The sequence below is a fragment of the Heterocephalus glaber genome, unplaced genomic scaffold (genome assembly GCF_053883595.1).
Source record: "Heterocephalus glaber isolate CG9 unplaced genomic scaffold, H.glaber_assembly_v1.0 deba00001569, whole genome shotgun sequence".
Lineage (NCBI taxonomy): Eukaryota > Metazoa > Chordata > Mammalia > Rodentia > Bathyergidae > Heterocephalus > Heterocephalus glaber.
The window spans coordinates 3,068,230-3,095,744 of record NW_028258354.1 but is presented as its reverse complement, the minus strand read 5'-3'; the positions used below and the strand labels follow the sequence as shown (position 1 = coordinate 3,095,744).

Genomic DNA, 27,515 nt, shown 5'->3' with positions numbered 1-27,515 from the left:
AGCGTGAAGATAGCTGTGTAAAAACCAACACTGGATCCCACCTAAGGAAGGAAGGATGGTGTGCAGTTTACCACCAAACTAACATCATAGCGGTGTTTGTTGGTGGAATTTGGGCTTTTTTCTCCCCTCTAATTTCCAGTATTTTGAACTACTGTTATTTCACTTTAATAATGGAGAATTAAAATTAAAAGGAGTTAAGAATATTTTCTTCCTTCCAGAGCTGTTCTGTTCCTCACTCAGTTGCCCCTAATATGCATGCCCTCCCGCATCCCCCCACCCCACCACATCCTCTTTACTCCTTCAGCACCCCCTTCCCTCAGCCCCATCCCTTGCTTCCTGTTGGCCCCACATGGTGCCTCTTTGCTTCTGTAACCTCAGACTGGGACCCTGGGGCCTCCCCTGCCCTGTCTATGATGTCCTTCTGTGAGGATCACTTTCCCACCCCCAGCCCAGCCAGGGCCCTTGTACCCAAGCAAGTGACGCCATCTGTGTCCAACACTTGGTCCTCTGCACAGGCACACTGGCGGCTCCCAGGCGTGGCCAAGCACAGGCTGCTGCATCCGCCATTGTTCACCCGGCACTTGTTGGTGCCCACTATGGGGAAAGGGCCACAGGAAGGGATTCAGGGAGGACAGGCATGGGTGTGACAGGGTCAGGAAAGGCCAGAGAGGGGAGGTGAGGGGATCAGGGAGGAGAAATGTAAAATGAGGATAAGGAAGAGGAATATCAAGAGGGAGAAAGGGTATGATGAAGAGGGGATACAGGCATGGAGCAGGAAGGGAAATGGAGAACACAGAGTTAAGTTGGGTTAGGGACTTCTCAGGAGCTTCAAAAGTCAGAGCCTAGAATCCCATGCCCCATCTAGGTCCCACTCTGCCCTGGGCCCTAGTCAAAGTGGGGTACCTTGCTGCTGCTGGGCATCATACATGCGGATCTCAAAGATAGGGGGCCGCTCGCTACGCAGAAGGGTCACGGTGGGGGGCGTGCCTCCTGCACCCCGTTCCAAGCGGTAGACACTGCCACTCCGATACTCGGTCCAGAAGAGGTAGTTGCCATGGTGACATAAGCCAAAGGCGTGGTTCAGCTCAGGACCCTCGTATACAATCTAGGAATGGAGGGCATATTTCTGAGGAGTTGGGATGCCTGAGGAAGGCGTGGGGATCACTACTGTGCCCTGATATTTGTCCATGTCAGGGGTCAGGTCTTGTTTTCCTCATTAGCCTGGAGGCTTTCTGAGGGACATCACTGCATGCAGTGAGATGCTGGACCTGACTCCCACAGGTGACCCAGCAGGGATGCTGATGATGAGCTTGTCCAGACTATCCTCTCTTGGGCTGACTCATTCATTTCTCTCCCCCAACACACACACACACTCACACACACACACACACAACTAAGCAGAAGCTAGCATTCATCCATTCATTTCTCCATCCAGTAAACTTTTATCAGGATCTATTAAGGGCCAAGATGTGGTAGGCACTGAGAGATGAAAAAGACATGGGTTCACCTTTGAACACTTATTGTCTCATGGAGGGTAAACATGGGTAAGCCAGAGGGGAAGAGGGGTCTGGAGTGAAAACCCTAGAGGAGGTGGCCTCTGGATAATGTGCCAGTATGATGAGCTGGGGTGGACTCCTGGGTAGCAGTGGCTCAGGGGGCAGAAGCATCATAAACTGTCTGGTGTTGCTTGTTCAGAGTGCTGAGATGCAGGAACAGGGGGAGAGGTGAGACCACAGAGGTAGTCATGATGGGCCTTACACACACAATGAAGCGCATAATCACCCAAAACGGGTGCCATCCCTAAGCATCGCACACCTTAGTGCAGATACACATCAAAGTGTGCTGTACCTGTGTGCATATACACTCAGACATGCATGTGAGCAGTCAGGTCCACAGGCAACACAGACAGGCACAAGTGTACATTAATAGTGACAATCCTCAGATTAAACAACACAACACATAAGACATCCTAGCTCACAATTGTACACATCTATAGAGACACAGATAAACACATGTAAGGCACACAGATCTTGACATACACATACTCACATACTCACACGGAGCCTCACACACATAAGCATGGTATGCAATGTACACAGGCCTGCCCACCTTCCGGTCTGTGCCATTGAGCAGTATGGTCTCAATGCGGTCATAGAAGGCATCCACCCAGTACAGGCGCCCCGCTGGGATGTCCAGGCTTAGCCCATTGGGCCAAAGCACTGTCTTAGAGGTGACAAAGATATCTCGGTGTGAGCCGTCCATCCAGGCCCTCTCCAGCCGCCCTCGTCGACTGTCCTTGGGGTCCTCCTCCCAGTCCGTCCAGTACATCCACCTGTGGGTAGTGACTGGTCAGCACCACATGGGCCACTCCCACCATCAACAGCCTCCCTTTATGATCCCAATTCACTGGTGGTGTCCAGAGCCCCTTCTACGGATCTTCCTGTCCTGTTCATCCCTGGACCACACATAGCACTCATTCCTACCTCTGTTCAAGCAACATTTGCTGAGTGCCTAGTGTAAGGTGGGCACAGTTCTGGCATCTGAGGGTTCATTGGAGATCAACCAGGCAAGGTTCCACTCCCAAGGAACTCATATCCCACAAGAAACAAGTCAATCAAGAAGGTCATGTCAGCCAGTGATAAAAGCAGGGTGGCAATGAAATAAATGGTGATGGGCTGAAGGGTGGCCAAGCAGCAGATGGGGGTGAACACTGGAAGGGGTGACAGAAAAGCCTTCTTTGAGGGGTGGCATTTGAGCTGAGCCCTGACACTGAGAGACTCCAGATCTGCAAGTATTTGGGTGTTCCAGTCAGAGGAAGTCCAAGAGCAGAAGCCTTAAAACAGGAGTTTCTGGGATGTCTGCCTTAGAAACAGGGTAGGCAGTGGGGGCAGGACTTTCAAATGTAGGAAGCAAGCTGCCGGTAAGTTCAGAAAAGTACCAGGCAGACTTGTAGGGCAGGGCCACCCATGCAGGCCCAAAAGGGGCACAGGCCTCATTCTAATGATAAGAGGGGTTGGCAGAGGGCTCTGAGCTGGGAAAGAGGATCAGGTTTCTATTTAAGTGTTTAAGGCATCATTCCTATTGCTCCAAAGACAGGGATACCTGCTCTCTTTGGCCTCCCGATTCCTGCTTAAGTGACCTGCCTCAGTCACCCTCCCCTGCTATGCTCTCCTTCCTCAGTTCTCTGAGACACACACACTCCCAAATTCTCCCACTCCAATGCCTGAGGGAACTCACCCATTGAGTGGATCCACCACAATGGCCCTGGGGTGTGTCATCTTGCCCTCTATTAAGGTCTTGCGGGTTTGAGCAGCTTTCTCCAGCCTGGCCACGCTGATGGTCTTCTTGGGCCCATCATCCGTCCAGTACAAATTGTCCCCCATCCAGTCCACAGCCACACCCTCCACATTGTGGATGCCTGTAGGGGTCAGGGGGCAAGGAAGGACAACTTCAATAGAAGTTCTGAAGTGTTGACCCCTGACTCTGCAGGCCACAGGGAGCTGGGAGCAACTGGGGCCAGGTGGGGAGTGTAGAAAGCACCTTGTGCCCTGGATTAGGAGGGGCAGCCTGAGGGAGGAGCAGGGAAGACCACTTGTGCTGCCACATCTGTGCTGAGGTACAGCCTGCCAAACTGCACATAGCAGCCAGGAAACTGCGTGGCTGACGTAGGCTCCTGGATGAGGGCATGTCTGGGTCTGTGCTTGGGTAGACAGCTGAGGCAATGTGTACATGGCTCTGGGCACAAGTGTGGCGCTTCATCCCTAGGCCTAAAAATCCAGAACTAACAAAATGAATAAATCAGGAAGTGATTTTTCACTTAGCCAAAGGCTTCATCCTCAGTGTCCTTTAAATAACAGTTTCCCTGGTATAGAGCACCCCAATCTTTTCCTGATGAAGAGTTACTTTTGATTTCCCCACAGGCTTATGGTGGCTTATTGCTGAGGTTTTCCGAGCTCCAGTGGATGATGGGAAGCAGGGCAAAGGGTGGCAGCTGGCAGCCAGACTGACCAGTTAGAAAGCCAGATTCTGGGGCCAGAGATCTAGGTTTGGGGCAGAATTTGTACAGCAGAGGAGCCTCTATGCAAATGATGGTCAGGAGACAGTGCATGGCAGACCTGCCTGAGCAGCTCAGAGGGACAAACTGGATGCAACTTACAGACACAATTTTCTCAGGACATGCAAGGGTGCAGTTTGGTGGCCATGTGTGGGTAAGCCCTGCTCCAATCTGGCAGGCCCGGCTCTGATTCAGGGCCTCAGGCCCTGTCAGCTGTGTGCTGAATGCAGCTCCAGGGCTTTGAGCCAATGGCAGAGAGACCCTGAGTTTTCCCAAGGGCTGGCAAAGACAGCTCATGCTGCCTAACCCATCCATCCTCCTGCCTCTTTTTGGCTCAGCCAAGAAGGGGGTCAAACAGGGTTCAACCTGTCTATCCCCTCATCTCCATGCCAACCAGCCTAGTCAGCCAGTTAGCAGGGGTCTCTGCGTGTGGAGAGGGAAAAAGTTGCCTAGGCCCCAGATTGCTTCTCATCCTGGGCACCACATTCCTCAGATCCCTACCCGAATGTCACCCCTCTCTTACCATCCTTCAGGATGGTCTCTCGCTCAGTGCCATCAATCTTCTGGCGGCCAATGAGGTAGCTGGTGGTGTCAGCAAAGTAGATGAAGCCAGTCTCTGCATGGAAGTCCAGGGCCCGGGGGTTCATGAGGTTCTCGATGGGGATCATGTGCTCATCTGGGACCTTGGCCCCCATGTCCATTCCCCGGATGATGCCTGGCCGGCCCTTGCCATACACAAGGAATAGCTCATGCTCTGGCTCTAGGGTAGTACAAGTAGGACAAAGTCACACACAGAGACACATGGACACAGACATATTCACAGACAACTCCACCCCGACCCTCACCCCAAGGCCTGGGCCCCAGGAGCTGCAGTACCACAACTATGCTGAGTCAGGAGCCACGGGACAGGCAGGACTCTGAGTCAGAAAGACAAAATACACACATTGACATATCCACCTCTGGGCTCAAGGTCACCATTCCCCGGGGGTTTAACCCCTACACTGTAGGGAAGTGGCGGAAGGACAGCATATTGTCAGTTAAATGCCCACTGCTCAGTAGTGAAATCACTGGCCTAAAAGGGATTACTTTCAAAATATATTGGTATCTGACCACTTTCCACCACTTCCTCTGCTACCATCCTAGTCTAAACCACATCACTTCTCACCTGCACCTTCTGTCTACTACTCAACTGCCCATCCTCCAGCCTGCAGCACTGTGATTTCTACACAGTGTGAATCTAATCATGGGATTTCTCCAGTCACCATGAGCTTCTTATCACAGTTAGAATAAAACCCAATGTCTCCCTGTCTTCCTTACCATTCAGCCCTGCTGGCCTCTGCAGCATTCCTCCAGCATATCAAGCTCACACTGGCTACAGGACCTTTGCGCTGTTGATTCTCTCTGCCAGAAATGTTCTTCCCTCAGGTAGTCACATGGCTGGCTTCTTTACAGAGAACTTGGTTCACATACCATATCCACAGAGAAACCCTCACAATCATCACTAACTCTATGCTTTGTTACTCTATGCTCTGTTTTACTTTCTTCATATACCTATCACACCTAAAGCTGTATTTATTCATTGTTTGTTTCTCCGACTAGACTACAAGCTCCAAAAGGCCAAGGATAACATCCCTCATTGCCAGAACAGAGCCTAATACATACTTCATGCTTGGTAGGTGTGAGTAAATATGAATGAAAGAATGAATGAATGAACGGGGCAGTTTCCAGACTTCGATGGAGCCCAAGTGTGGTGATGGAAATAACTCTGTTCTCAGCTGTTGGTTCAAATCCTGTGACTGTCCCTCACTTGGTCTCTCTGTATCACAGACACAAGCATCAGGCTGTGGGGTGACATCTGAGGACACTTCCCACCCTCCCATCTGAAGCACATCTGCTCTCCCTGTCACTTACTTTTGCAGGATTTCCCATCACTGCCCAGGCTGAAGCCAGAGCGGCAGCGGCATGTCCGAGCCTTGTGACTATTGGCCAGCAGACAGATGTCAGAACAGCCGCCTGGTTTCCCATACTGGTCGTTCTCACAGGCATGGCTCCGCACTAGAGACAGGGAAGAGCTGTCAGCACCTTTCAGGACCCGAAGTCTGGGCCTTCAGAAGGCTTCCTGAAGTCTGACCACACTCCCTGCTACTGTGATCTCTGTGCCTGTTATCCCATTTTAGAATTTGCAAGCCACAGGATTGGGGTTCTTCTGTACCACCACTATGAAACTACCTAGCCTTTAGGCTCTCTTAGATGTGGGATCAGTGATTAGGGGAGAGAGTCTAGTACTGCCTGTGGCCAGGTGCCTCTGCTCCAGACCAGCAAGGGAACTGGGAAGGGCAGAATGGGGATGGGGCTCTGTGGGGGTAGGAAGAGGTAGGCAGGGCAAGTTGAGGGGCAGGGTAAGTAGTCTTGGGTGGATGGCTAGGAGAAGCACTCATGATATGAAAGAATCAGGAGTCCTCACAGGACATTCCATAGAGGGGGAGCCTATAGCCCTCTGGGGGTGAAGCCAACTTTGGAGGGACTATGGAGTCCAGTCACCTCGAGGCTGACGCCGCTGGTGGTAGATATGGAGGGCACCACCCTTGTCCACACGCGTGACAACCTGATACTCAGTGCTGTTGAAGCGGTTCACACGGATCACACTTGTCTTCTGCTGAGCATTGGCATTGTCTGAGTTGGTGGCATAGAGATAATTCTCGAACACAGTCAGGCCATACAGGTGCTCGATCTGAGACAGTAGGTGGGAATGGTCAACATGAGATGAGAAGGGACTGCTCCCTCTGTGACTGGGCAGTCCCCAAGCTTCCAACTCCATCATCAACTTTCCCAAATTCACCCTATGGTTTTTTGTTTTGTTTTGTAGCTCGAGGGATTTAACTTAGGGCTTCACAAATGCTAGGCAAGTGTTCTAAGCTATGCCACAGCCCACCCTACAGTTTTTGCTTATTTATTTACTTACATTAATTTGTTTATTTAGCAGTACTGGACATTGAACACAAGGCTATCACACTGAGCTACACCCCCAGCCCTCTTTTAATGTTTTTGTTGTTGTTGTTGTTTTTTGTACCGGGGATTGAACTCGGGTCCTTGTGCTTGTGCAGCAGGCAGCGAAACCACTGAGCTAAATCCCCGGCCCGTTGTTGTTGTTTTTGAGAAAGGGTTTCACCAACTCACTAAATTGCCCAGGCTGGATTTGAACTTTTGATCCTTCTACCTCAGCCTCCCAGAGTGCTGGGATTATAGACATGCACCAATACACCCAGCAGCCTACGCTTTTTAAATTCTACACTTTATTCCTGTCTCCTGTGGTTGGATTATCCTGTCCTGGAGATTTTTGTTCGCCAAGATTTCATTCATCCTTCACAGAGCATCTCTTTAAAGAACTTTGTGGAATCTTCCAACCAGAGACGTTTTCTCTCTACCCTGTCTCTCCAGTGACACTCTGCTATCCATTGCCTCTGGTGGTGATTAGTGGACTTGTCCTACCCACTCTACCTAAACCCTGGAGGACAGGAACTATGGTCTTCATAGAATTAGGCACACAGTTGATGTTTAATGACTTTAGGCTGAGTTAGACTTGGGTTCCCAGATAACACTCTTAGTCTAGCTCTAGCCCTCAGTTTTGAGGAAGTTGAGAGGAGACATCTGCCCAAGCAAGCTCTGACCACTACCCACATCAGTCATTCAGGGTGGCCAACTGTCTCAGATTGCCCAAGACTAAGGAGTTTGTTGGTTTATGGGACTTTCTGCTAAAACCAAGACAATGCCAGGAAAACTGGTATGGTTGGCCACCCTAATTATCCTCAAGTGGAGGTGCCACCTCTAAACCACAAGCCTTCTCAATTGGGTTCAAGAACTATTGTCCAGTTGCGTGACCTGAGGCAAATCACTAAATATCTTTGAACCCCACTTTATTCATCTGCCAAAAGGGAATTAAACCTGCCGGCTCATGTCCCAGGAGTTATTTTAAGAATTAAATGAGAAAAAGGAAGTAAAAAGTGTCTCTAAAATGACTTTTCCCACCAGAGGGGAAACCATATCCTGTCTTTTTTTTGCAATTCTTTTGCCTGCCCTGCTCCCACCAGAAGACTTGGGACAATCATGTTCCCCTGTGGTGTCCCCCAGCCCCCATCCAACTTATCCAGAGACCCAGAGATCGGTTCTCCTGCAAAGGCTGCCCCCTCATCTGATGACCCTGGTTAACAGTTTCCCCACAATAGCTTCAGGCAAAGCTCCCTCACCAGGATGCCTTGGATGATGGTCTGCCGGCCCTTTCCCTCGTAATCCACCACCTCAATGTAATCCAGGTAGGCATCAGCCCAGTAGACGAGGCGGCTGACCAGGTCCAGTGTGATGCCATGAGGAAACACGATCTTGCTGTCGACCAGCTTGGTACGGTTCTGCCCATCCATATCACAGCGCTCAACTTTTGGGATCTGCCCATAGTCAGTGAAGAATACCTTCCTGTGGGAAGACGCATGTCAACTGAGGTTGTTAGGTACCCTCTTTCCCACAATAGCATCTGCCTCCCTCCTTGCAGGGCCAGAACCCCCGGCTGCCACTCTCACCCCATGGCAGGATCCAGGGCAATGCCCTTGGGGTTGTAGAGTTCCAGGTCTAGCAAAGTGACACATGTGTCCCCGTTTCGGTTGCAGACAAAAATCCTATCATCGATGTCATCCACAAAGTAGAAGTTGCCTGTCAGCCAGTCGATGGCCATCTGTTCCACGTCTGCAGAGTGTGAATGGAAGAGCTGTCGGGGCAGGTCCTCCCACAGGCATGCCTCCCACCCCTGGCTGGTGCACAGTCTACACCTGTGAGCCTACCCTCACTAGGGCACCCTCCTCTCTCACCCCATGGCTTTCCCTGGGTTACTGTGGGCACTGCAATGTCACTCTTTGTTCTACATTTTTTGCCATCTTTCCATATATCTGGTCTCTCCAACAAGAAGTCTCTAAGAATTCTCTACACACCTCCACTTCCCATGGTGGACTCTGGTGTCACACACAGGGGTACTGAGTTGGCTGACTGGTTGCCTGACAGGTTTCTGCAACTCTAGCCCATCCTTGAACAGGATCTATCTTCTTGGATACCAAAAGGTAGAGAAGACAGGTCCACTAGTTCATTCTAGTATCTCATTTTTTAAATCTGCTTTTACTTGAGATAAGAGCACCCGGGCTAACTAAAACATGACATATCTTTGCTCTTTGCTGGACTTTTATCCACTTGATATTGTAATAGTTATCTCACACTAAATAGAAGCACGGACTAGAAGCCATACATGGTGCATACATTTTACAAATGGAAAAGCAGGATACACATCAATAAACCCACTTGGGGAGAAAAATATTCCAAAACATGGGGTCCACAGAGATCTAAAAGGAAAGGCTCATGGTGGCACACTGGGAACAGTTCCATGGGTCAAACTTCCTATTACCCAATTTCCTTATTTCTTAGGGAGGGTCAGAAGAATGGGGAGTAAGACACAGGGCTGGAGGAGAGTCCAGGAAAAGAATCCTAGAGGTAGACTGAGGGCTTCAGGAAGATAGGATTAGGGGAAGAAGAAAGAAAATGGCCCATACTCAGTTGAAGCCACAGTGATGGAAGAGATCCAGAAGGCCAAAGAAAGGAGGAGTGGTGGGCCAGGGATTTAGCTCAGTGGCTCCGTGCCTGCCTGGGAAGCACAAGGTCCTGAGTTCGATTCCTGGCACACACACCCCCCCCAAAAAAAAGAAAGGAGGAGTGGCACAAGGGCAGAGGGAAGTCTAAGAGGCAGGAAGTCTGGGGGACAAGGACCCTGCTGGCCTCCTCTGGACCCCTGTCTCCAGAACTCACTGGCTTCTGTTCTCTCACTCACCCCCTACAACTCCATTGTCAGAGGTCCTCATATCTTGCAAAGTAAGAAATTCCTAAGGAAGTGACTTTTTGGGACTCTTGCCTTTAATGCCACCTCCACCAATTTTCCCAACAGGTAAAGAAATCTTGGGACTGCCTGCCTTTGGCTAAAACTTACCCCATACTCAACCCAGTAGGGACTATTCTGCCTTCCCACAGGTATAGGTATAATGGCTTGGGTTTTACTCAAGTCCTTCCTAATCCCCCTCCTCCCCAGAAGGATTCAGGGGCTGTTTCCTAACAGCAGGGGTAGGGGGCAGGGGAACTGGAGCAGGCTCCCAAGGAACTTGGCTAGCAGGTCACTGACTCACAGTCACAGGACTGAGGCTGGGGGGAGGAAGGGAAAGAGCCAATTGGAGGCCCTCCTCAAACTAGTTTCCTCTTCAGGTCTCCTCTGGTAAACTCCACCACCCCAAGACAACTGGAGAAAGAGGTCAAAGAAATGACCTACTACTCATGTGAATACTCATACATCCCCACACTCAGCCACTTTTTCGTCTGGGCTCCTAATACTGGTCTATCCTGGGGAGAAAGAGCAGAGTAGCCAGGCTATGGAGGAAGCGGGCCCAGTGCAAGGATTAAGGTGACCAAACTGCCCCACACACTGTTACCACAGAGAAACCAGATTAAAATGAAGGCTGCCGGCTGCGTTCCAAAGGAAGCTGAAGTCCCAGAGCAGGGACCTTCCTGCAGCTCAGGCAGCCGGCAGGGTGGCTGAACGTTAAACAGGGCTGTGTGCCCTTTACTTGGTGGGCATGGCAGGGGTCTGAGGGCTGCTGGCATGTAAGGGAACTGCATCAGTCAAAGCTGTTTTCCTAGCACCAGCTGGTGCACATACCCTTTCCAACTTCCTGAGGCTTCCCTGAGTCAGTGCCCAGCCTGGGGCTGGCAACCCCCTACTCCTGCTCCCCCACCCACCCTTCCTCCTTTGGTGAGAGGGGCAGAGGAAGAAACCTGCAGAAAGCTGATGTCCCAATCCTAGGTGCTGCACCACAAGCATCTGCCCGAGCTTGGTATGAGGGCGACCTGAGTGCCTCCCTCCTGGCCTGGATTTCCTCCCACTTCCAGGAAGAAAGGCAGAGAGATGGTCCCTGCTCTCAGATATTTACCTTTGACTGGTCTCCCCTTCCACCTCCCTACAGGCCAGGCAGGGCCCCACTCAGCAGGCCGGTGAGGAGTTGGCAAGAACTGGAGACTGCCTGGCCTCCCCTTTGGTATTTTTGCAGCTGGAGACTATTAATTGTAAGCAAAAATCCTTTGTTATCCAACCCCCCTCCACCACATTATTTTCCTCTCCTAAAGTTCAGATTCCTCTGCCTGCCCCAACACACACACACACACACACACACACACACACACACGCAGCCACCACTCTAAAGCCTGCATACAGACATGGGGTCAGACTGGGAGGACTACTCTGCCACCTGCCAGAGGGGAGTGGCGGTCTCTGGGCTATTCCTCTCTGTCCTATGGCTTTGGCCTGAGGAACTGAGTATTCTGACTCCACAAACCTAGGGGTAGCTCTCTCTTGTGGCTTAGCCGTCTAGGGCTGACCTGCCACAGAGGAGCTCTGGCCAAAGGCTCCAATCCTTAGGACAGGAGAATCTCAAATCCACGGAGAGGAAAGGGGTCCTGTGTTGAGGGAGAAATTTGGCAGGGGCCTAGTGGCCAAGAAGTTGAGGATTCTAGCATAAAGAGTGAGGTTAGGGAGCTGGGAAGGGGATGTGAGTCAGAGGGGAGGTCACAGTCTGCCTGTGATGTTGCAAAGGACTTTCAGTTCCAGGCTCCAGAATAGACCTGAGATGTGTGTTTGCAAGTGCTGAGCCATCTAGGCAGCCCCTGCTCAGCGCTCAACAGGCAGCACGCCACACAACTCGTTTTCTCTCAACTTCTCCATCATCAATATTGTTCAAGAGGTATTTCCCAAATAGATGCTGCTTTCCCAGAAATAATTATAGCTTTACCTACAGGATTCTAGTCATTTTCTTGAAAATAAGAAAACCTGGAAGAAGGAAGGGGCCTTTACATACTAAGAAAACGTTCCCCAACACACTCACACACCCAAAGACTGTAGGATTAGGTGCCAGGTCCCTGGATGGGGAAGGAGAATCCAATTTCTACCTTAGTCACATCCCCAGGGAAGACACTGGATTCTGGCCCTTATTCCGGGAACCCATGCCCATTTCCATTGCTCTGCTCTTCCCTGAAACCAGCTGGGGTCTAGCCACCAGCAGCCTTGGTCTGAATTCTGGTTCTGTCATTTTCATGGGCACTATGGGCACTATGGGCAAGTAACTCAATATTGCTGTCTCTGTTTCTTCATCTGTAAAATGACACAGTGCAGGAAGAGCATTTAGCACAGGGCTTGGCACATAATATGCACTCCACATGTGGGATCTATTGTTCCTGCCCCTGCCCTCCCTCATACCAACCCCATCCTTTCCTACCAACCTCATCCTTTTCTACCAAACTGCCATCTGTGACTCTAGCCAGAGTCTGTGGCCTTCTCGGGCAAGTAGGCTCTCCAGGCGGGGAGCTGGGGGCCACAGCTACTGTCTCTCCAGACCAGCTCAGGCTTCCAGAGGAAATGCATCCTATGGGAAGGGGCTCTCCTTATCAGAAGAAGCTCTCCCCATGAAAAAGAGCTCTTCCTGATGGAAGCAGTTTTCCTTACTGAAAGGAGCTCTCCCTGTTACAAGCTTCACTGGCTTCAGGAGCCCCTTTCATTATGGCCTGTTCATTTGACTGGAGATATCAGGAGAGCAGGGCACTGCCTTTCATCCCTGTCCCAGGCACCTTACACACTTGTATTGACTTGTTTAACAGCTGTTTATTGAATACTGGGTCCTTGTTCTGTTGTCCTACAGCTGGGACATCACTTTTTTTCTTCTCTTCTGCCTCCAAGATCCTCTTTCTCTGTCCTTCGATGCCTCAGGACAGTGGGAGAGAATGTTACCACTCAGAGATCTCACCCAGGGGCCTGGGAGGGCTGAGCAAGTCTTGGGATTTCAAAGGTGGAGGAAGAGACTGTGGGACAGAGGTGACACGAGCTTTGCTAAATGACATGGCCTAACGCTCCTGTTTGCTGCTGGACCCTGACTTCAGCTCTTCATTGTTCCACCACCAAGTCTGGAGCATAGCTAGAGTGTGTCAGCTCTCCCCTCTGGGTACTATTCCTACCCCTGCTTACACTTCCAGCCTGGGGCTTAGTTCTGTTCCCTTCCCCTGCCTGGTTTATGTCCCCAAGAAACATTTTGTCCTGGATCCCAGGGAGGAGATGGCTGGGTTCTTCTCTTCCTGCCTTAGGGTCTTTTGAAAAACCCTTCCTGGGCTCTAAAACATGTCTGTCTTGCTCAAGTTACTTCCTTTGGCTTGAAAACAAGGAGGAGGGTGCTGGGGGCAGGCTGGGTGGAGAGGCAACTTCAAGGAGACAGCGGGGGAGGAGAGGACAGGGCTGGAACTGGGCCGGGAGACACAAGGCTGGCCCTGGCTGGGAAAGGAGGAGCAAAAGGGCTGTTGGATGATTAGGAAACTTGGAAGGGGAATAGGAGGCCAAAGTGCCAGGATGCAGGGGGTTGATGGCCAAAGAGTAGGACAGCTGGACTCCCCTGCTGCCCCCAGTGTTCTGACATCCTACGGGTCAGAAAGTCCAAAGAAGCGGGGAGCATTTCACTCCAGAGGTGGTGAGCAGGGGGCGGTTCTGAGAGGACCTGGGGTGCCCACGGAAGTGGGGAGAGAGCTCCCTTTCCAGTTCATCACAGACTCTGCGGGACTGCTGTCTGTCCCTTCTTGGCTTCCCTCCTGTACAAATCACTACCCCATTTCCTGTTGTGATTTTAAAAACATACACCAAAAAGGGGGGGGGAGGGAGAGAGAGAGGGAGAGAAAAGTGAAGTAGGCCAGCTGGACTTGGGGACCCATTTCGCAACCTTGCTCCCTGTAGCTTGGGGAACTTTTTCTGAGCCTCCCCACCTACCTTATTCTTCCCCACGCAGCATGGAGCAGAGAGAGGAAACCTAGGATCCATGAAACCCTCTAGACTGTCCTCTCACACATAGCCCAACACTTCTAAGTGACTTCAACAAACCCTATTTCCCTCTAGGCCTCAGTTTGCAAGCTCGGAACCTCCCCTCACCACATCCCCACCTTCCCAAGGCCCCACTCCTGTAGTCAGGCCGCATTCTTCCTACAGTGGGAACATCCTCAAGGCTGATGGGAGGACAGGCGAGAGGATCTCAGCAGAGGAAACGCAGGGCTAGGGTGGGTGGGATGGGGGCGAAAGTAGGCAGATGTGACCAGCAGCCCAGCCCAGGAACAGCCACGCAGGAGGCAGCATGGTCAGAGGTCCCCTGAGAGGGCTCAGAGGTGGGGTTGTGGGGTGAAGACTGGGTCCTCGCTTTGGAACTATCAGGCCTACAACCATCAGGGCCTCAGTCTCCAGAACTTCAGTCTTGTGCATCACTTTCAAAATACTTGCCACATGTATCTATAGCTTATACTATTATTTATTTTGTATTTCTTTAAATCAACTCACTTTGCTTATTTTGTTGAATTCCAAATAATCATAGGCTTGATATGCTGGCTACAGGAGTTTCCCAATAAAAGTATCAAATAAAAACAACAACATAAGGCCTGTCTGTGTGCCCCTTAAAGTTAAGATGCAGCCATTTTGGGAAAAGAAATACTGAAAACTAAGGGGCTGGCCTCAGTGCTTGCTAAGGGTCTTCCCTTCTCTTTTGGCTCCTACAATCAAGCCTGCCAGGCATGGACTTGGGGCCTCATAGGTTCCCATTGCTCTGGGACAATGGCAGCAGCAGGGAGGACGGGCACTGGATATAGTCCCAGGTGGAAAGGAAGAGATGACCCACCCGATCCAGACCAATGAGACCTGAGGCTGGGGGAAGAAGGGTCAGCAGCCCAGGCGTCATCTGAAGAAAGAAAGGGGCAGGTCCACTGCAGAGCCTTGGAGGGGCCTTTGGAAGCTCTCAGGATTCAGACAAGGTCTGGTTCTTACGCACACTCACACACATACACACGCCAACCCATATGAACCGGACTCACTTCCTGGCCTCCTTCCTTCTATTTCTGTTTCCAGAATTTTCTCTGGGGTAGGCTCCTTCTTATACCAGCAGGCTGGCCTCACTAGCTCCAGTACTTCTCAACTGTCAGACTCATCCTTCTGCACAGGGCTCAGAGCAGGGGTCCAGTAGAGGTCACAGTCACAGGAAAGGATGGGATGACTGCAGGGAGGGTCACCCCAGAGGGCAGAGAAGCCAGGAGAAAGCAGTGGCCTTTTTCTTCATTCTCTAGGGGAGCTAATTACAGGGCTGCAGCCTACTGAGCAGGTGAGTGCATGGGCCCAGCCATCCCACCCCAGGGTAGGCCTCCTCCTGAGGAGGGGGATGAGCTAGGGAGCAGGGAGGATGCTAGGGAGAGACACTTTGACATCCTCAGCTCAGGGCCCATAATTAGTTTGTGGGATGAGAGCAAAACAACCATCCTCAAGACAGCCAGACATTGTGGCGTCAGGGGTGTGGGATGGGGGCAGGGCAAGGAGGAAGGGACAGGAGCTGGCTGGGGCAAGCAGAACCCACTCATTCACCCCATTTCCCTCCAGAACCTTGGTCTCTTCCAGACTCCTGGACTCTGCCCCAGAGGGGCTCAGTGTACCTAGTAGACTGAGAGACAAGGCAAATCTGTTTGCCAAGGGATGAGTGTTTGCCTGAGGTTATTTCTTTCTTCTGGATAGGAAGAAGAGAGGAGACCAGACCAGAGCAGAAGCTGAGAAGGTTCTTGTCAGAGCACCCAACATTCACCTACCCACTAGGGCTGGAGAGGACACTGCTGGACATATTTGCCCAGCCAGGACTGTTGGGTAGGGCAATGGACAAGAAACTGGATTAGGGAGGGCAGCTGTCTCATGGGGTCTTCCTCAATCCTGCCCTATTTGCCATGGGGTTCCTTGAGCTGCCCAGCCCTCAAGAACTTGGCAGCCCTCCACTCAGCACCCAAAGGAGGACCCATATTCAATTACAGGTGAGCCTTGGACACTAACAGCCCAAAGATACTGTCCAGGATGCTCTAGGGGAACTGGGGGCTTAGGTGTGAACTCCATCATGAGGCTACAGAGTTAGGGGCTCCTCTGCTTTCTACCATCCCCAGAAGCCTCTTTCCCTCTCCCAGACTGAACCTCTCACCACCTCCTGGGATCTTTTTTCTGTGGAGATCATTGTAGAACTGAATAAAGGAACTAAAGATCTTCTAGAGGGTCTGGGGATGTAGCTCAGTAGTAGAGCACATGTTTAGCATGCAAGAGGCCCTGAGTTTGATCCCTAGCACTTAAAAAAAAAAAAAAAAAAAGGATTTTCTAGAGACACTAAAGGTTCACAATCCTAAATCTTTTTTTTTTTTTTTTTTGTACTGGGGATCAAATTCGGGTCCTTGAGCTTGCGAGGCAGACGGTGGAACCACTGAGCTAAATCCCCGGCCCCACAATCCTAAAATCTTATGTGAATGGTCCTTTATTTACCACTGCCTACTAGCTTTCACTTCAGTTAATCTTATTTGAACAAACTCAAACCCACTATGTAGATTAGGAAACCAAGGCAGAGACAAGGAATCTGGTTTACTCAAGGTCATAAATAAAGTTACCCTGGGAGGTGGGGCAGATCAATCTGGGCCAGGTTCTTCCCCTCAGCCCTGTGGGGCATTTCATGGAAATGTGATGATGTCAGATGTTGACTCTAGGGCTGTTTTTGTTTGTTTCTGTCATGGCATCTGAGAAGAACAGACTGCACCAGACAATGTATCAACCATGCGCGTAGCCCATCTTGTGACACCCCTTCTACCCTGCAGCTAGAAGTTCTTTCTGGTCACATCCCCAAGGGAAATGAAAGAACCTGAAGATGACCTAGCCAGGCCCTAGCTCCTCTGCCCTCAGCCACAACTTAGCAGGGCTTCCCCGGGCTCCAGTTCCTTCTTTCCCTAGCCTTGGCTCCTGTTGCATGGGTCAGCCCCTCTGCGGTCTAATCAGCACTTTCCTCTCCTAGAGAAAGGACAGCCCCTGGTCTCTAGAGATTGACCATTCATTGCCCCTTCAACCCTCACTTCTCCCTTGAGACCTGCCTCAGCCTGGAGCTAGAAATGCTAGAGGCAGCTCAAAGTGGAAGCTGTGGCTCTGACCTTGCCCCAGACAGGCAGCCTGGTGTCCAGGCCTCTGCCTCAGCCTCAGTCAGGGACATCTTAATTGGGCTCCTGCCCCCAGACAGGCACCATCCTGGCTAAGCCACTACCTCTGTTCCAGCCAGGGTCCCTCTCACCCATCTCTCCTGCCTCCCTTGCCCTCTGAGCTAGGAGTAGGTGACTCACGGTGTAAGCTGAGGGAGATGTTGATGGTGTGCTCATCCACAAAACCCTTCAGGCCTGGCATGCGGGCACACTTTAGTTGTGTCTGGGCAGCACTGTCCCCAACGTGGACCCAGCATACGGTCTCGTTGGCATAGCTGAAGTCCATGGCTGTGGTCTGCCGCGTGCTGGTAGGTGTGATGGTAGACACCTGGGCCCCACTCAAGTATGTAGCCAGGATGTTCTGGGAGTTGGCGATCAGCAGCACAGGGGGCCGGTCTACTGGCTCTGAGGATGGGGCAGAGAAGGGTCAGTGGAGCTAGGGCCCTTGGATTTCTCAGGCCACTCCCCATCAGGGAACTGCATTGAGGGTTCTTGGCACGGAGGTCACAGGCAGCCCCACCCACCATTCTTCGCCTTGCAGGAGCGGTTGTCAGGTTGCAGTAGGTATCCTTCCACACAGCCGCAAGTGAAGGAGCCGTCTGTGTTGGTGCACAGCTGGCTGCAGGTGCCATACACTGAGCACTCATCAAAGTCTGCCAGAGAAAGGACAAGGGTGTGATCATTTCCAGGGTAGTGAGGGCAGGAATGTGGGTGCCCTTAGGCACCACCGTATATCCAACCTTATACCTACTTTGAAGGACAGTATGGCAGAATCTGTTATAATATGAAATGTGCTAACCCTATTGCCCAGCAAATCCAGTCTTGGAATTTACTCTAGAGAATCATCATACATGTGCACATGTCATCCATTCATTCAGAAAACTTTGTTCTGGTGGTGGTATGTGAGATTGAGCCCAGGGCCTCATTCATGCTAAACAGGGCTCAACCACGGACCTACATTCCCAGGCCCCCCACCCTCTTTAAAGACAGGGTCTCGATATGTTGCCCAGGTTGGCTTCAAACTTTCGATCCTCCCAAGTAGCTGGGATTATGGGTGTATGCCACCACAAACAGCTGTAAAAAAGATTTCTTGAGCACTTATGTAGCAGGTATGGGAGATACACCAGCGAATTTTCAAATAGACCCATATTGTTGTCCTCAAGAAACTTATATTTGGATAATAAATGACATGTTATTATAACAGTGAAGAAAACAAAAGATAAAGTGTATGTTAGAGGTGCTAGTGTAATGAAAAGTAACTGGTGCTGTTGAAAAAAAATAGACAAAGAGGGGCTGGGGGCATAGCTCAGTAAGTGGACTATTTGCCTAGTGTGCATAAGGCCCTAGGTTCCATCCTCAGCACTGAAAAACAAATTAGAGAAAAGGAATAGAGAACGCAGGTTGTGGGGGTCTGATTTAAGTGTAGCCAGGATGGCTTCCCAGAGAAGGTGGCATTTATACAAAGACTCAAGGGAGGCAAATTTAAAACAGAAAAGTTTGCATTGTTTGTGACAGAGAAAAATTGGGAACATCTTAGTCATCAATAGGAAGATGGCCAAGTACACTGTGGTAGTAGTTATACGTCACAGTGGTTTTTAAAAGAATGAGGTAGATCTCTACATATTAACAGGGAAAACATCTCTGGAACATATTGAAGAGCAAAAACCATTGGTCCTCTTTATGCAAAAAAGAGTGTGCACGTGCACACACACACACACACACACTCACAACACTTTCAATTAGTTTTTCCATGAGTCCACATACACAAATGCACACAAGGGTCTGCAAAGAGAGGTAGAACACTGATAGCAGAGTTGACCTCCAGAGAGATGGGAAAGGGACCAGAATTGAAAAGAAGCTGTCAAAGGAAGCCAGATGTATCTATAATGCTTTAATTTTTTACAAGAAAACTTACCTACAATCTATAATAAGATGAATTTTCAAAAGCCTGTGGAAGCAATGGCTACGGTTCCTAACAATGCTCTGGAGCTCTCTCCTTGCACCTTCCTTCTCATTTCCCCTACCCTACCAGCCGCCAGCAGCACACACACACATGCAAACACACATGCTAACATACCTTTGCAGGTCTTGCCGTCTGCCTGCAGCTGAAAGCTGCTGTTACAGTAGCAGGTGGGCCCACTGAGTGTGGGGACACAGTGGTGCTGGCAGCCCAGCTGGGAGCAGTTGCTTTGGAGCTCTGTGTGGGGGCAGGAGAGACACACACTCAGGCCTCCAGACCCAGCAGCCATCCTCAGAGAGCAGCCTTCCCTCATCTCCTGTCAGTCTTCAAATTTGACTTCAAAGGGAAGGGCAACACTGTCCAAGAGGGAAAGGGCCTTTGGAAGCATGTACTGTATTTTGCAAATGAGGAAACTGAAGCCCAGAGAGGGCCTGAGATTGTCTCAGTGTCACAGAGGCAACTTCAGTTTAGAAACATCTCTCCCTGCTCTGGCTGCTCCGGATCAGCTGTATCTCCATAAGGTTCAGGTAGTTTGTTGGGGTCAACAGGAAGAAGATATAGCGAGTCTTATCCCTTTCACAGCCTCTTATCTGCATGGCCCACAGATTACAATGTCAGCTTCAGGCGAAGGTGAAGAACAGGTATGGATTCAAGTCTGTCTCCAGCTCTGGCCTAGAAGCACACCTTCAACCTGTCCCTTGTGCCCCTGGGACCTCAGAGAGAAGGCTCAAGGGCCAGGTGGAGGATGCAGAGAAGGAGCAAAACTAGTTCCCTCAGGATCCATTTGCAATCTTTCTTCTGCCACTGACCCACTTCCACAGGGGAGACAGAAGGGAGTGAGACAGGAGGAGGGAGAGGTGGGAGAGCAGTTGCCAGTCCCCCCAGTCCAGCGACCCAATTAATGGCCTTGCGTGGGGCCAGGCAGCTGGGCCACAAAGACCCTTTTGTCCAGCTGCCTCACACCCCTGCTCCCCGCAGGAGAGAGAGTGGCTGTGATGTTAAGGCGTTTAAGGCACTAAGCCTGCCAGGAAGAGTTGAGATGGGGGACCAGGCCCCAGTTATTCTTCCTCCTCCCTACTTCCACCCAAGAGCACAAATGTGCTGCCTTCCAGGCCTCCTCTAAGAGGGAAAATATGGTTTGTTCTAGAAAACCTAAAAAGTTTCTCTTCTGGATATAGGGTGCGGGTGGGGTGAGGAGACCTAACTTCTGTAGAAGCAGAGAAGGAAGTTCAAACCCTAGGCTTTCCAGGTTCTTTGCTGTTTTCAAAACTGAAACGTTATTCAGACAGAAGCAAACTTGGATACACACAGTCTGACAGGGAGAGGTATTGGTGGTAATTGAAGTCAGCCCCCAAGCCCACTTCTGCATCCTATTCCAGGAGCTTCAGACAAAAATTAACCAAAGGAAAGGAGAAAAATCTTCCACAAACTCCCTTCCTCCACACTCCCTGCCTGAGAGAAAGGATCCAGATGTGTCTCCTCCCCCCGGCAGATGTTTTCTGACGTGTGTATGGCACAAGACAAGATGGTCCCACCTCCTACCCTGTGATTACCCCTCCCCTAGGGCCTTGCTCAGGGCCTCTCCCAGGGTGCCCGCTCCAGGCCCAGACCTCAGGACAGTAGAGAGAGGTCACTGTTCCCTGGCAGACAGGTCTGAGGCTCTGTCACTTCCCAATTCTCTGACTTTTCCTCAATTGTTTGCACAGTGATCCCAACTCTCCATGGCCCACAGGGAGACTGCAGAGCTGGTGACCTGAGCCATCGGTAGGAAGAAGTCTAACTTATCCTGTAATGTTCCCTCCTCAGACTGGAGGGCTTTCCCATCAACCATCTCTGAAAGTACAGGCTACCAGGGAAGGAGGGTTCAAAGCAGATTTCAGGGCTCCCCAAGACATGCAGTTCCTGGGGATCCTTCCAGGACACTGGTGGGGACAGCAGGTAAACAAAACTCTCCTAGTAACCCCAGCTTCAATCACAGCATCAGGACTTATGTCCTTTTGAAGAAAGGACCTGACTATTCAAAGCAGAAAGTATAAAAATACTGATCTCTCTTACAGATGAGAAACTGGGGTCTGGAAAAAGCACACACAGCCAGATGGAAGTCCCAGGCCAGGGCACTTGTTTGATCAAGCTCCAAGCCCAAGAGCTCACCAATGCCATCTGCCATCTGATGGCAAGTCTGGGCAGGGGAGCAGGACAAGATCTCATCCCACTGATGGTATAAGAAAGAACAGTCCTTGGGTGTCAGCGCTCCCATCCCAACAGATGTCAGGCAAAGAGCTCACACATCTACCAGGAGTGGCAGAGTGTGGGACAGTCCTTACCTCGGCAGTGGGGCCCCTCATCTGAGCCATCCACACAGTCCTGGACCCCGTTGCAGAGGCGGGACATGGGAACACAGAGTTCAGTACCCAGGCAATTGTGCTCATTTGGCTGGCATCGCTGGGCCTTACTCTGTGGACCTGAGGGGAGATGGAAGAGTTGGGATGACAGAGTTGGTTATAGTGGCTGTCTGGCTAGCTTTCATCGGGGTTGATTGAGGTTGGTATAAACAGACTGTGGTTCCAGACACCAGCACTTTTCAGAAGTCTCAGATGCTCATTAGACCCATCAGCCCCTAGAGTAGTGATGTTGACAACAAACAGCCAGCTGCAGCATGCATGCCATAGGTTCACCACCACTGCCCGAGAGCTTTCATCCACCATTCCCAACAGCAGCCACACATCTGGGAGCACGTGGACAGGGAAGCTAGACCTTTAGCAAAGGGTCCACTCCCCTAACACCCCGTGCCTATGGACACCAAGTTCTCAGCATTCTACACTTAGGAGGCAGGCTGTGGTCAGAGGTGAAAGGTTTTGCTTAGCTGAGTCCATGGCAGAGAGAAACTCAAATGATAAAGAACATTTCCTTTCCGTAGCTCTCCAGGGCATGGAGCCTGGGCATGAGAGCGGCACCAAATCTTCTAGAACTGCACTGACTAATACATAGCACCAGCCACACGTGTGGCTATCAAGCATCTGAAATGTGACTGGTTCAAAATAACTATAAAATTATAATGTAAATGTAGCTATAAAAACACACTGGATTTGGAACACTTAATACAAAAAAGGGCAAAGATCTCTGATAAATTTTCTACGGCTAATATAGTGAAATGGTAATACTTTGGATGCACTGGATAAATTATTAAAATTAATTTTATTTCTTTTTTACTTTTTTAATGTGGGAACTAGAAAATTTCAAACTTGCATATGTGACTTTCAGTACATTTCTATTAGACAGCACTATTCTAGACTTCCAATCCAGGGCAGCGCCCTGATGAAAGGATTTGTGAAGAGTCAAATGTTGCGGCCAACTGGTGATGTCTCCGGTATTTCTAGAACTGCCAGGAGGAAGGGTGACTACACATGTGCCCATGGAGATCCACGTGGGCCTGGAAGAGTCCACATGCACAAGTGAGGGGTGGGAATGTGGTGGGTCGTGGTGAGTGGCGAGGGTTTGTGTGAGAGGTTGGTTTGTGTGTGCCTCTGTTAGTGCTGGTGTCTGGGTACACCCCTCAGAGTGCAGTCTGTGTGTCTATCCACTGTGAGAACTGGCCTGGACTATGCCAATGTGCCTGTGCCTTTGTCAGAATAGGGATGGACAAGTTAGTGCAGGAGTGGGGGGTGGTCTGTGTGTGTCTAATATGGGTCCAGGAGTGTGCACAAGTTGAGGTAATGTGGGGATATGTATAAGGTGGGGTGTGCACCAAACTGAAGAAGAAAATGGACAAAAAGAGCCAGGTCTGGGCCTTCTGCATGGCTTTCTCTACTCCTAACACCTAAGCGCGGTCACAAATGTAGGGTGTAGAGGTGGTGGGATCAGACCAGAAAAGACTTCAGGGCAAATACTCCCAGCCCCACCCCTCCAGGGGAGGGTGTGGGGGTGAGGCTGAGAGAACTGATGGCTTTTTTTTGGCCCTAAAATTACCCCTAATAAGTATAGGTTTAAGTGGGAGGGGACATGGGATGGGACTAGAGCAGGATAAAGCCAGGGAGAGAGAACAGACAGTCGTGGAATAAAGGCTCACCTAGATCCTGAGCCAGATTAGTCAAGCAGGGAGGATGCTGAAGTTAGAGACCCCCAGAACTCTGCCAGTTGCCCAGGACTTGGGTCCTGCCAGCAAGTCCTCCACCCTGCTACTGGCAGGGTGGAGACTGGGCGGGGACCTTTCTCCCAGTTTAAACAGCTGCCTCTGATTACAACATTTATCAGGGGGCAGGGAAAGGCAGGGAGGCCAGGAAATGCGCAGGGGTGGGGCTTCTAGTACAGAGGCTGAGCAAGACCCTGGCCTTTGGCCTGAGAGCCTAAGGACAGAAAGGTACCTGGGAGGGCCTTGAGGTCATGCAAGGGCCCAAGAGGCTCAAAACTGGGAAGAAGAGGAAGGGCTGCTAAGCCCTCTCCTCTGGCAAAGCCACAGCCCAGAGGACACAGTCCCAGCTAGGCTCAGGGGTATAGTAGCCCAGGGAGACATCAAGGTGCCATTCCTATGCGCACCAGACAAAGTGCTGGGCAATGTGAAGAGGGGGGAGAGGACAGTATTAGCTGTGTCATGGGCAAACATAGCCACAGAGCAAGGTCCACACCAGGCTAGTGAGCACCTGTGCTCATCTCAAACATCTGCCAAAGGAAAGGAATGTCAAGGGCTTGGAAAGAGGGACACAGAAAAGGTACTTACAAATCTCAGGGGCCTCATCAGAGCCATCTGGGCAGTCTCTCTCGCCATCACAGCGCCAGCCCTTTGAGATACAGGTGATTTGGTCTCTGCAGGCAAACTGCTTGGGGCTGCAAGTCTTAGGGGCTAGGGGCAAGGAAAGAAAAGGGAAGTATAAATGAAGGGTGGAGGCCAACTCTAAAGCACCGAGGCTCCCTAAGACTCGCCTTTCTTCCCCAGCATTAGCCCCTACCTGGCCCAGATTCTAGCTATAGTCCATGTGGTTGGCTACTGGACATTGTGTAGCCATGTCAGGGGAGGGATCCAAGCAGGGCTTTACCATCCCACCCCCACCCCCCAGTCCTCAAGTCTGCATGAGCAGTATGCTTCTCCTTCCCCTTCAGAGTCAAAGCCCTTGCTGCTCTTGTCACTCTGACCAGACACTAATACCTCAGGCTTTGCTGACTAACAGTTATTGGTGGGGGGAATAGGCCTTTGCTGAGTTTTCTTTTCATTTTTCTTTGACTCCCACTAGTAGCCGAGAGCTGGCCCTTTCTAACTTCTTTGCTTCTCTGGCCTCTTCCTGGTCTTTGACCCATCACCCCAGCCAACCCCCACCCCAAATCACCAGGTCTCCAGATGGAAACTATGTGTAGGGGTACCCTTGGCACACAGAAGAGCTCAGAGATGGCATCTGCAGAGGGACAGGAGGCTCTGGGCAGGGCAAGCATCAGGCTGCCACCTCCACTTGCTAAACACACGGCCCCCTTGCTGATTAGACCTCAGGGGGAGACTTCGCAGAGCAGTCCTCAGGGAAGAGGCACCAAGAAGACTGCTCAAGGTGGTACAGATAGAGAACAGAGGCAGGGGTGGCAGGCATGACCTGCAGCAGTTAGTTTCTCCCCACCAACCTGTGGAATTGCTACATCTGGGACCTCCAGCCCTGCCCTCCCACCCTATCCTCTTCCTTCCCTTGCTCCCGAGGAGGAGTTAGAATGGTAGCAACCAATTCTTATTATTGAGGGCTTAGTAAGTGCTGGGAACTGTAGTAAGCCAGTACTTTCCACGTATCATCTTCTCTAATCTGCTCCACAGGATGACAAGAAGGGACCACTCATACCACCCTTTCCCAGAGGAGGAAACTGGGCCACACTTGCCCAGGGCCACACAGCTGGCAAGTGACAAAACCAAGACTCAACTCAGTTCAGTTAGGCTCTGAACCAGTGCAGTCCATACCAGTCTCCCATTCCTGAAAGAGGCTGAAAAGCAGCTCCACCTACCCCATCACCATGTTCTCCTTGGTGGTCCTTAGCCCCTACCCAGGACCAGGTTCTCAGTCTCCTGGTTCCTCATCACCTTTTCCTTGGCCTGTGTCAAGTTCACTTCCATTCTGCTGGCGTGTACTGAAGGCCACCCCTGTGCTGGGCACTACACTAGGTCCTGAGGTGCAAGGAAGGACCTTACAACCCCTCTGCCTCTCAGGAGCCACAGTCCCAAAGGAAGACAGTACTGAACAGCTAACTCAAATACAGGGCAGAGATGAAAGTGTAAGGAAAGTGTGTCAGGGATCTGAGGGAGGGAGAAAGTCTGATGGGGGTCACATCGAGATGTCTTCCCTCGGTAACCCCCATCTCTGGCAGAGGAGACTGCACTCAGGGCCCTGGCCAGAACCAGAGCTGAGTTCAGGAAACACATCGAGGATGGCCTGGCCAGCCCCTCCCCAGTCCCCCTCCTACCCGCCCCCCCCCCACCCTGAGCCGGGAATAAAGGCCCCTTGAGGAGGTGGATAATGCTGAGTTCATTGCCCCACTGGGCCAGCTGTGAGGTCTTCCCGGGAGACACAGCCCGCCAGCCTAGTTAGCATGCCGGAGAACCAACACTTCCCCTGGCCAGCCAGGCCGCCTGAGGGGGGAGAGGGGGCTGGAATGGGACTCAAAGGCACATGGGATGTTTGGAGCCCAGAAGTGGACCCCCATGCTGCCCCCAGCTCCGTGACACTTTTTTCCAACCCCACCTGGGACATGGTCTGTGCCCCCACCCCTTCCCAGGCCAGAACTTACAGCTGGGCCAGAGGTCTCAGGTTGGTCGCTCTAACCTCCCTTCTATTCCACATCCCAGCCATGGTTCCCCCTCCTTTGGCCCTTACATAGTCCCCCCACTGTCCCCCACCCCCATTTTTGGCCTGAACTCGACAGAGGAAACAGCAGCTGGCAAACTCCGAAAGCTGGAATGAGATTCACAAACCAGATGTGCTCTTTCAGAAGGGGAGTGGGGGATGGGGGCAAGTGAAAGGAAGAGGAGGGCTCGGCCCCTGTTCAAAGCAGCATCTCTTCTGGTCCAGGGGTAGAGGGCTGATGGGGGTGTGCATCTCCAGAGGACCAGGGTGGCATCAGGATCATGGAGAGATAAGTGAAGGAACTTCCCTCCTGTCCCCAAGGGTGGAGAAAGCCCCAGGAATCTCAAGTGAGAAGGCTGAGGCCTGTCTTTGATTTCCTTTCAGGGGAGAGGGGAGGAAAGAACACATAACCGACTTTGGGGCAGTCTCCACAGCCAAGGGAAGCCTCCTCCGAGCTGGGGGGGGCGGGTAGGGGTGGAAACTTATAATCTGCTTAGAGGCAAAGCCAACCCCACGCCCCTTAGCTGAGCCTTGTGCATCTGAATCTAGCACCCAGAAAACCTACCTTTGTGGCCTGCAGTTCAGATGAAGAAACAATATTGCCCTAAGCTCAGAAGCAACTAACAGCTTCCCACTACCTCACATGAGGTTATATTCTTGAACATGGTCACAACAGCCAGCCACAGACCTCAAACACTCTCCACATTAACTCATTTAGATCCTCACAACCTTGCAGAGGTGGGTGCCTTGCAAACCCCATCTTATAGATGAGGAAACTGAGGAACAATGAGTAACTGAGCACTTGGAACCCAATTTAGAAGGGAAAGAGCAGGGAGAATGCCGGTTCTCTGGTGCTGGGAGTGGGGAGATGGATTAGTAAGGGGTGGCCTTCAGGGCCCCTCCAAGAGGAGAAGGGCACAGAGGTGACAAAGATAGACAAGAACGGGACAGAAGACGGGTGAGGTAAGAGGGAGAAGAAGGAGGAGAGGACTAGAGAGGGAGGAGAGCGAGCGAGGTTCCAGGAAGAACACCAGGACACAGGGGCTGTCTGTTCTCAGCTTTGCCTGGAGATGAATGTGACCACCATGCTAACTTGGCCAACACCCTGCCCACCCCCCTCCAACCCAGGCGCTTGGCCCAGCCATGGCCCCCAGGGCCACCAAACTGGAGCCAGGGCAGAAGGTGTGGGGTTGGGTGTGTGTCCAGACACAACACAGACCCCCCTGCCCTGCTTGAGCCTTGGCTGTCATCCTCTGTCCCACTCTGGGACCTGGGGTGTGGGGTGAGGAAGGGAGGCAAACATGTCTGGCCAGAGAAGAGAGGGAGGCAGAAAAGCCCAGGCCTGGCAGGACCCTTCTTCAGAGGAGGAGATCCATCTCTCAACACCTGCTGAGGGACCTCAGGTGGTACTTCCCGAAGGACAAGGAGACCAGAGGCAAGAAAAGCATGAAAGAGACCCTGGGGCCCTTTCCAAGCGTTGACCCACCAGAGGGACAGATAGGCTCCTCTCTGAGATAGGTGGGAGATGTATTCTAAAGGGAGCCATATGGTACATCTAAGGGGACAGAGA

General features: G+C 51.4%; 1 protein-coding gene across 3 annotated transcripts in view; it reads right to left on the bottom strand.

Moving 5' to 3' along the window:
* Positions 1-27,515, bottom strand: part of Lrp1 (LDL receptor related protein 1) — a 77,974-nt gene that overhangs the window by 45,141 nt on the left and 5,318 nt on the right. For all 3 annotated transcript variants that reach the window (XM_087192167.1, XM_087192168.1, XM_004861256.4), the window contains exons 2-15: positions 23,854-23,976; positions 21,464-21,601; positions 19,257-19,376; positions 17,704-17,832; positions 17,321-17,584; positions 8,626-8,788; positions 8,299-8,521; positions 6,596-6,785; positions 5,966-6,109; positions 4,578-4,814; positions 3,238-3,418; positions 2,110-2,332; positions 904-1,105; positions 469-594 (exon numbers count right to left, since the gene is read on the bottom strand). In XM_087192167.1, coding sequence (XP_087048293.1) covers positions 469-594; positions 904-1,105; positions 2,110-2,332; positions 3,238-3,418; positions 4,578-4,814; positions 5,966-6,109; positions 6,596-6,785; positions 8,299-8,521; positions 8,626-8,788; positions 17,321-17,584; positions 17,704-17,832; positions 19,257-19,376; positions 21,464-21,601; positions 23,854-23,976 — 2,463 coding nt within the window. The remainder of the gene's footprint in view (positions 1-468; positions 595-903; positions 1,106-2,109; positions 2,333-3,237; positions 3,419-4,577; positions 4,815-5,965; positions 6,110-6,595; positions 6,786-8,298; positions 8,522-8,625; positions 8,789-17,320; positions 17,585-17,703; positions 17,833-19,256; positions 19,377-21,463; positions 21,602-23,853; positions 23,977-27,515) is intronic.